The sequence below is a fragment of the Cucurbita pepo genome, chromosome 8, assembly GCF_057944985.1.
Source record: "Cucurbita pepo subsp. pepo isolate OVF chromosome 8, ASM5794498v1, whole genome shotgun sequence".
Taxonomy (NCBI): Eukaryota; Viridiplantae; Streptophyta; class Magnoliopsida; order Cucurbitales; family Cucurbitaceae; genus Cucurbita; species Cucurbita pepo.
The window spans coordinates 2169837-2179397 of record NC_141805.1 but is presented as its reverse complement, the minus strand read 5'-3'; the positions used below and the strand labels follow the sequence as shown (position 1 = coordinate 2179397).

At 35.8% G+C, this 9561-nt stretch overlaps 2 protein-coding genes across 2 annotated transcripts; both read right to left on the bottom strand.

The window, feature by feature from the left end:
• Positions 1 to 1599: 1599 nt before the first annotated feature.
• LOC111799725 (late embryogenesis abundant protein 1-like) lies at positions 1600 to 2468 on the bottom strand. The gene is made up of 3 exons (XM_023683174.2): positions 2414 to 2468; positions 1874 to 1990; positions 1600 to 1801 (listed from the first exon to the last, which is right to left on the bottom strand). Exons 1-3 carry the CDS (start codon positions 2453 to 2455, stop codon positions 1715 to 1717), a joined length of 246 nt encoding a protein of 81 aa, XP_023538942.1. The 5' UTR covers positions 2456 to 2468; the 3' UTR covers positions 1600 to 1714.
• A 1566-nt stretch (positions 2469 to 4034) lies between these two features.
• On the bottom strand, positions 4035 to 6878 carry LOC111800647 (beta-amylase 1, chloroplastic). The gene is made up of 4 exons (XM_023684435.2): positions 6129 to 6878; positions 5491 to 5701; positions 5265 to 5375; positions 4035 to 5066 (listed from the first exon to the last, which is right to left on the bottom strand). Exons 1-4 carry the CDS (start codon positions 6731 to 6733, stop codon positions 4260 to 4262), a joined length of 1734 nt encoding a protein of 577 aa, XP_023540203.2. The 5' UTR covers positions 6734 to 6878; the 3' UTR covers positions 4035 to 4259.
• Positions 6879 to 9561: the final 2683 nt, after the last annotated feature.

Here is a 9561-nt window from a genome sequence, read left to right as displayed (position 1 = left end):
GGTATTATGAAAATTAATAAGTTTGGGAGTGGAGATGGCAAGGGAATTAATTATTTAATCTATATTTTTTAAAACAATATATATATATATATATATATATATATATATATATATATATATATATATATATTAATTAGTGGTATTGTAGATAATTTTAATAGATTACGAGGGCAATTTTGGAAGTACGGATATAAGAACGCAGTTCTGCTCCAACAATCCCGGGAAGACGCGGATCTGTAAGATGAAATCCCAGACGGAAATCAACGGTCCAGATCTTCCCATGCCCCAACTGGCTACTTTTTTAGTTATAGATTGCTCCAAGATCCTCGGAATGCCTTTTTAGTTGCTTTTTCCTTTTTCTTTTTCCCAAAAATCCAAAAAATAAAAATGTTAAATTACAAATTTAGTCTTCATTTTTTTTAATTAAATTATTGTTCATTTAGTCTTAAATATTATAATTATAATGTCATTTGCTTATGAATTATCTGACTATTTATGAGATTTTAAAAATAAAAAATAAAAAAGAAGTTTATTTTCATTAAATTTATAATTTAACTAAAGTATAATTTAAAAAAAATTAAAATTAAATATTTAATTCTGCTATCTTTTTGTATGGCCCATTAACCATGGCCATTTTTTTTTTTTTTTTTGTTTGTTCTATAGAATTTTTTATTAAATAATATGCTGAAAATAAATATGTTGTCGTTTTTTTTTTTATTTGAAATTATAGTTAGCTAATAATCGATCTAATTTTTTATATAATAATTATTTTGTAATTTTAAAAATAATAACTTCATCAAAAAAATAATAATGGCGAGTTTCCGACATAGAGTCATGTCCTTAAATTCATCAACTAGATATTTTGTCCAGCTAAACAGTCACGATAAATTTAGAAACCCAAGACCCATATTCATTTGTCTTTGTGACTTACATTATCAATCATAATCTTGACATATTCACGATAAGTCTGGAAACCTAAGACCCATATTCAATTTTGTCTTCGTGACTTACATTTTTCAACCGTGCAACATCATAATCTTAACACGGTTACAAAAAGCCTGAAAACCCAAGACCCATATTCAATTTTGTCTTCGAGTACATTTTTCAACCGTGCGACCGTGCAGCATCATGATCTTAACGCGACAAGCCTAGAAACCCAAGACCCATATTCAATTTAGTTTTTGTAACTTACATTTTTCAATCGTGCAACATCATAATCTTAACACAGTCACGACAAGCCTGGAAACCCAAGACCTATATTCAATTTTGTTTTCATGACTTACATTTTTCAACCGTGCGGCATCATAATCTTAACAAGGACACGATCACAAAAAGCCTGAAAACCCAAGACCCACATTCAATTTTGTCTCCGTGACTTACATTTTTCAACTCTACGACATCATAATCTTAACACAATCAAAACAAGCTCGGAAACCCAAGACCCATATTCATTTTTTTCTCTATGACTTCGTCAAACTAAACCTTAGGCGAGATTTGTATTCACCAACCGAACACAATTGAGTTAAATCTTCCATCTAAACTCGACGATTGTTGGATATATTTCATTATCATTATTATTTTCAAATTATACTAAAGATTGCCCAAAAAGAAACATTTTTATTAAGGTAAAATAATAATAATAATAATAAAGCTAAAATTCAATACTTATAAAAAGAAAATAATAATAATAATAATAATAATAAAAAGCTAAAGCTCAATTCGACTTGTCGTCATTGAATCCAAGCGTGTTCTTCACAGTGTCTACAGCACCTTGAGCCATATGCATCATTTGCTCTCCCGTCTGCAAATTAGAGTGTCGTTTTAACATATAAGATTTAAACCATAGATTTTAAGGTATACAAAAAAAACCAACCTGTTGGAGAAACCCAGAAGCTTCTTGCTTGCTTGCATGGGCAGTAGTAGTAGCTGCCTCGTCCCTCGTTTGGTTTGCCGATTCCAATTCCGATCTATTCCATTCTTCACGGTTACCCTAAGAACCCATTTACATACTCGAAACCTTAGTCCGAGAGCAATTCTCGTAAGTAAATAAGAGCTTTTTACGAAACATTATTAGCTAAGTTAAAGATGTCCATTTTACCCGTGTCTGGGAGACAGGAGGGAGTAGTGTGGAATATTTTTTTCCCGGTTAGATAAATGGAGCTAGGGATGGGATCATATTCCTCATTCCCGTCTCCATCCCGCTTAATATTCTTTTTAATTGTTAAAGACTATATTGTAATACTAAATAATTACATACTGTGAACTCGATTCCTACAAAATAAATGAAGAACTACGCCTCGATAGATGGGGGACGGGGATGGAGAAGGTTCCCCGTTCCACTTCGTCCAGTAGATATCTCTACATTCGAGACTATTTACGACACCATTCTTAACAAGATTAAAAATTTAGGTACCTCAGATTGGTCCGCCTTGAACGATTGTTGCATGCTAGACATGTTTTTTTTTTTTTTTTTTTTTCTTTTTAATGATGACTATAATGATTTTGGGAGCTAATTTATAGACCAAAATTGGATCTCATTTTTACACGTGGCAGTTTTTGATTGGTGGGAATTTTTTGGCTCAGAAAATGTCGTGTTGGCCTACTGAATCTTTCAAATGTGGACGGGTTCAATGTGGACGTTTGGCCGACACGTCGTATCAAATTTGCCTATATTTGGTATATTCATGTTAAATTTTGATTATAAATAAATAAATCAATCAATCAATTAAATTGAAGAACACAACCAACCAAATAAAAATTATAAAACAAAGTCCTAAAATTATAAATTTGGTACGGTAGGGATATACATGAATAGGGTCGGGTTAATAAAAAACATACCGTTTGTTGGGTCGGATCAAGTCCTAAAAAAATAATCCGACATAAACGGAAATGTTATCTTACTCAATCCAATCTTTATAATTCGGGTAAGTTGGTTGGAGTTCTCGAGTTTAGTGATAGATTCTATAGGAACGTGCATAACAATTTTGAATATAATTCGACTAATTACTAAATAATGTATTAAATTTTTCCTTTCAAAATGGTAAAAGTGTAAATAAGCACAAGGACGTAAGTAAATGGAAGTTGTAAGTAGTAAACCGTTGGACAGGCGGGGTGCACGTGATGTGGTTTTATTGGAACTCGCATTTCTTAAAACTTTATTATCCATGTTGAGAGATTGAAGCAATATTAATGATCATAAATTACATTTTAAATGTTATTGGAGATCTAGATCTCTAATATATATATATATATATATATATATATATATATATATATATATATATATATATATATATTAATAAATTAAAATATAATTTTAGCACTAACTTCGATAAAATTCCTTCCAAGGATTGAAACGTTAATTTTAGAAGTATATCATAAGATGTTTCTTAACGAGAATGCAGGGGTTCAAAAAATTTGATTACTTGAATACTTTGATCAATCTAGCCCAACTAGTACATTTTAGATGGTATTAGAAGTAGACATCGGACTCTGTAACATAGAGGATGGATTGTGAGTTCCCACATCGATTGGAAAAGTGAACGAAACATTCTTCGTAAACATGTTTTAGAATTATGAGCTTACGACTATTATGTAATAGACCAAAACAGACCATATATATATTATGTAGTGTGCCAACGAGATTGTTGGGCTCCCATATATATTAAAAGTGGGCTTAAGCTGTTGCAAATGATATCAGAGCTAGGTACTGAGTCGTGTGCCAACGAAGTTGTTGGGCTCCCATATATATTAAAGGTGGGATTAAGCTGTTGCAAATGATATCAGAGCTAGGTACTAAGTCGTGTGCCAACGAGGATATTGGGATCCCAAGAGAAGAGAACTGTGAGGTTAGATATGAGAACGAAAGAACGAAACGTTATCTATAAGAGTGGAAAAATGTCTCGTGAAGACAGTGTTGAAACTGATAATATCTGTTAGTAGTGGACTTAGACAAGATAATTGCAAAAATTGAATTGAGTTCATGTAAATGAAGATTTTTAAAAATATATTTATAACCCGAACTATTGAATTGAGTCACGCTTCGACCCAAATGAGCTACATCACATTAATTTCCCATATGAGAAGGGGATAGAAATTGCACAGATTTCGAATCTTCCATAGCTACATCACATTAAAAACCAGAGAGCTACAGAAAACACAGAGCAGAGGAAGAACACAGAAGAACACCAGACAGCCATTTATTCATCGACTATGGAGAGTATACAACAACAACAACAGTATAATATAACCAACCTTTTTCAATGCATCAGAGCAACAGCAGCCTCTTGAACCAGAGGTTGAGTGATATGAACAAAATGCTCAGCTTCCCTCTCTATTTGCTCCCTACACTTATCTGGGTTCTTCCCTTCCTTCATCTTCTTCACAAACGCCACAAATCTCCTCCAATTATCAGCCTCAAACAGCTGAGGATTCATTCTCAGGTACGTGAAAGCACACATCGCAGTCTCCTCTGAATCTCCATCGCCAATGAAAGAGGAAGCTTTCAGGATTTGTTCATGGGCGAATTCATCATAGCGTGGGAGAGCATTTTCGCCTGCCAGAGGGACTTGGGCTTTGTGGGTGGCTAGAGCTACCTGCCGGACAAGCTTCTCAGGGGCACAGAGCGCATCCTGTGGCTGCTCATGGTTGCGCATTTCAATGCAGGTGAAGTTGAAGATGGCGCCATGGCGGGCTAGCATTTGAGCAATTGGGAGATAGCCATCACGGTTGCGTGTGTTGTAGTAGCCTGCTGTGAGCTCTGGGGCGTGCGAGCGATGGCCGTAATGCCAATGGATTCCAGCGATCTTCACCGATATCTTGACGCCGGTGTTATTAAAGGTCGAGGTGGCTGCTGTGAGGATTCTATCGCCATGGTCTAGCAGCATTTGGGAGTACCATGAGAGGAAGAATTCGCCATAAGTCGAGTTCCAGCCACCGCCTTCTTTTCGGAAAAATAGGGTGTCTTCTGGCCAGTTGTTGTAGCTTCCGGCGTCTGTTGGGCCTGTGCTTCCCCATTCTGGTTTACCAGAAGCTTCAGCAGCAGCTTTTAGACTACTCAGCATGTACTGCACATACCATTACAAATCTTAAACTAAAACTCACCAAAATTAAGACAAAGTTTGCTGTTCATATACTTCAGATTTGAAACTATCACAAACCTCAGGAATGGACATTTTACACATTCAATTACTACTAAACTAAATCTGGAGAGAAGTTAACAACTATCTCCTATAAATGATGAAGAAGCAGGGAGTTAAAGCTACCTTGTCAAAGCATTGGAAAGCTCCAATCCCTGGAAATCTCCACGTCCCGTCTTGCTCGGGGTAGGATGGATAACGAAGCTCACCAGCAGGGCCCATCCCCACTTGGATTTCCTAAACCAAAACAGCAAAATCCAGACAGTTCAGCCACAATTCACATCAATCTAATAAGTGATTTCATATTAAGAAGTTGGAGACAAAGCAGAAAGCCATGAACAAGGGTTTTTACCACAATGGTGTCACCAAGAAGGTGCTGGAAATTGTCCTTGAAAGCCCGCATGAAATCTGCATAGCACTGGATCGGAGTTCGGCCTTTAAGAACAGGAAGGTTGTCGCATCCCAATGATAAGTACTCATAATTCCTCCTCCCCCATTGGTCAGTATACGCCAGATCTGGATCTTTCTGAACTTCTTCCACCGCCCATTTAGGCAAAGGAATACTGCAGCCAAATAAGAAAGACACCATATCATCTCCAAACCTCACCCAAAATCAGCACCAAATTCCCAGCTAAGAACCCGGGGCTTCTTAATATATGTTCCAATTCTTAAAGTATGGGTGGTGGTAGCTTCAATTAGTCCCTCCCACTAAGAACATCTCAAATTTATTCAACAATTTTCAGTTAATACTGTCTCCTTCAAAATTGATATATGATGAGACGATAAACTCATCTGATACAAGTGAAATTTTGAAGAGTTCAGCCAGAAGTGAAGTTACTAATTCTTCCGCCAAAATTTGCAGAAATTTCATCATTTCCTCAGTCGAATGCCCAAATATTCAGTCTAACGTGAATTATAATCATCCCTAATAGTATTTCATGTCCGATTGCAATAGAATGAACAGAGAAATAGGAAGGTAAAGGCGCTTACGTGACAGAGTCGCCGACGTTTCCTCCACATTGATGGAAGGACATGACGGCTTGAACCTTGAGACCGTGCTTTTTGGCCATTTCCAAAAGCTCCGCGTAGCCTCCCCAGTTGTACGAGCCAGGCGAGTCCCTCTCTACCAATCCCCACCACACGTCCATCATAATCCCCTCGACTCCAGCGTTCTTCAGCGCTTGTAAACTCGCGTTCATCGCCTTCCTCCGCTTCACCGCGTTCCCCATCGTCACGCTGTCCAACGGCATCATCACGTACACCGGCACTCCTCTCTCCTTCCGTCTCTCACCTCCTTCCTTGTTCTCCTCCACCTCTGTTGGAGTCTCCACCTCCGTCGCGAACGCTTGACACGCCACCGACAAATCCGGCCGTTTCCCTCCCAGCACAGGCGATCTGCACGGACTCATCGGCGGCGACAACCCGTCTACTCCGTCCGTCCTCTGCACCATACATCTTAGAGCCGACGCCGGCGACTTCCTCATCACCGTCGTATTCATCGCTGCCGTCGCTTCACCGGCAGAATTGCTACTCTTTTCTGAAACCACCGAACTCCCAGCGAGCGCGCCAATCTGATGCGTGATGCTCATAGCCATATCCAACAAAATCAAACGAAAAGACTAAAACCAAATTCAGATTGAAAATCAAAATTCGAATATTCCAATTCCTACGAACAGTTTTAACAAAGAATATCAAAATCTGTAATGACTTTCTATTTTGTGTAAATGCAATTTGCTACTAGCTAGGTCGGTCCATCCCATATATATAGCACTCGGGTCGGATAAAAAAGCAATATTTGATTCAACGATTAATCTTGCAACACGTGTCGATTATAACACGTGGCGGCATTAGCATGCCAGTGGAGGATGCGACGGCTACGATCACTCGACGCACGTGCATATGGACGGTGAGATTTTGAAGGAAAATTCTAAGAAATCTGCTTTCGAGTTCGGTTTCCTAACGAATCGGTTACCGACACGTGGGTCGTTAACGTGTTACGCGTATTTCGTCTTATTATTATTTTCTTTCTTAATTAGGAAGGCGGAAAATAAATAAAAGGAGAGAGAGAATTTTATTTAAATAAAATAATAATTATGCTAAATATATACACCAAATGGTTTTTATTGTTTTTTTTTAATATAATTTATTTTTATATAATAAATTTGAAACCTCCCACCTAAAAAAAATAAATGTAAAAAAAAATTTAACCCACCTAGATATTGTCTACTATACCCTTTCGGGCCTCTCCAACCAATGTGGACATCACAATCCACCCCAGTAGATATTGTCCTCTTTGGGCTTTTCCTTTCGGGCCTCTCCAACCAATGTGGGACATCACAATCCACCCCACACAGATATTGTCTCTTTGGGCTTTCCCGTTCGGGCCTCTACCTCTCCAATCAATGTGGGACATCACAATCCACCCCAGCAGATATATGTCCTCTTTAGGTTTTCCCTTCCGGGCCTCTCCAACCAATGTGAGACATCACAATCCACACCCAGCCGATATTGTCCTCTTTGGGCTTTCCCTTTCAGACCTCTCCATGCGCTTTCCCTTTCCGGTCTCTCCAACCAATGTGGGACATCACAATCCACCCCAACAGATATTGTCATATTTGAGCTTTCCCTTCTGAGCCTCTCCAACCAATGTGGGACATCACAATCCACCCCCAACAGATATTGTCCTCTTTGGGCCTTCCCTTTCGGGTCTCTCCATGGGCTTTCCCTTTCAGGCCTCTCCAACCAATGTGGGACATCACAATCCACCCCCTTCGAGACGAGGATAAGGTTTCCACACCCTTATAAATGGTATTTGTTCTTCTCCCCAACCGACGTGGGACCACCACCAAACCCACCCCCTTTGGGGCCAGCGTCCTTACTGGCACACCGCCTCGTGTCTACCCCCCTTCGGGTAACAGCGAGAAGGCTAACACATCATCCGGTGTCTAGCTCTGATACCATTTGTAATGCCCTAGATCCAACGCCATCATATATTGTCCTCTTTTAGCTTTCCGTTTCGGGCTTCCCCTCGAGGCTTTAAAACGCAACTAAAGAAGGCTTCCACACCCTTAACAAATGGTGTTTTGTTCTCCTCCCCAACCAGTGGGACATTACAATTTTATATTCATTAAATACTCGGTAATAATATATATTTTTGAATAATTTTCAAAGGCTACATGAAATTAGATAAAATAAAATAAAAATGTTATATTTATGGAATTAAAAAATAATCTAATATTGAAAATAAGAAAGTAAAATTTGGTGTGAAACGTGTACAAGGAAGGTCAATGTACGGAAGCTACAAGAGCCACATGATTGCAAAATGACACATTTACCCTTCCTTGGAGGTTTGTGATTTTTTCTCGAAAAAAAGTTATAAATTATTTATTTTCTTTTTAAAATTATATTTAATCCCTAAATTTTAAATTATATAATTTACCTAATAATTAAGATGTTTGCCCACATAAGTATGTTTGTTAAATGATTTGACTAAACGAAGCAATATTAAAGGTGTTTTATTTATTTTTTTATTTTTAATATAAAGAAAAATTAATTTAATGGGAAATTGATTTTAAATTTTTAATAATTAATAATATATTTGAAATTTTTTAAAATTGTAAGAATTAATAAAAAAATATTTTACAAACTTAAAAAAATTAATATTAAAAAGTTCGGAGATAATCTATTACTCTTACTATTAATATCATGTTTTTTTTTTAAATTTTTTTTTATAAAATTAAAGGATAGTAATGTTAATTTTAAAATTTTATAAATATTTTTTAAAAAAATATTAATAAAATTTTTTAAAGATGATGTTTTAAATAAAGTATTAAAGGTTTCATTTAAAATAAAATTAATTGTAATAATACTTTTTTTTATTAATTTTACTTTTGAGGAAGGGTAAGGATTTTATTGTAATTTTTAAAAATTTATAAATATTTTTATTAATTTATTCCCGAATAATCTTAAAAAGTTATGATATATTTTGGAATAATAAAATATTTGGCTTATTTAATGCTCTTATGTGATGTCATTAAAATGAAGTCAAAGTCAACGTCTATATATTATGAGTTCTAATTATATAAATTAATTAATTTTTATTTATTATCATTTAAATTTATTCTCTGATGCATCTATTACATACAAATTAATCATTTACGAGTTATTTGTAATTAATTATAAATCTAATAAAAAATTTCGTTTAATTACGTCTTACATTCTAATAACTACTGATTATCTTTGTCGATAGATCACGATATAAATCTCTATAATTGTTTTTTTTTTTAAGTTTAAGGGTATTAATGTAATTTTAAAATGTTCGTTAATATTTGTTAAATACTATACTGTTTGTATAATGTAATGATATGTGAGGTGAGGTCGAGAACGATAATATAATATTTGTCTTTGTCTTGTTTAGTTAATA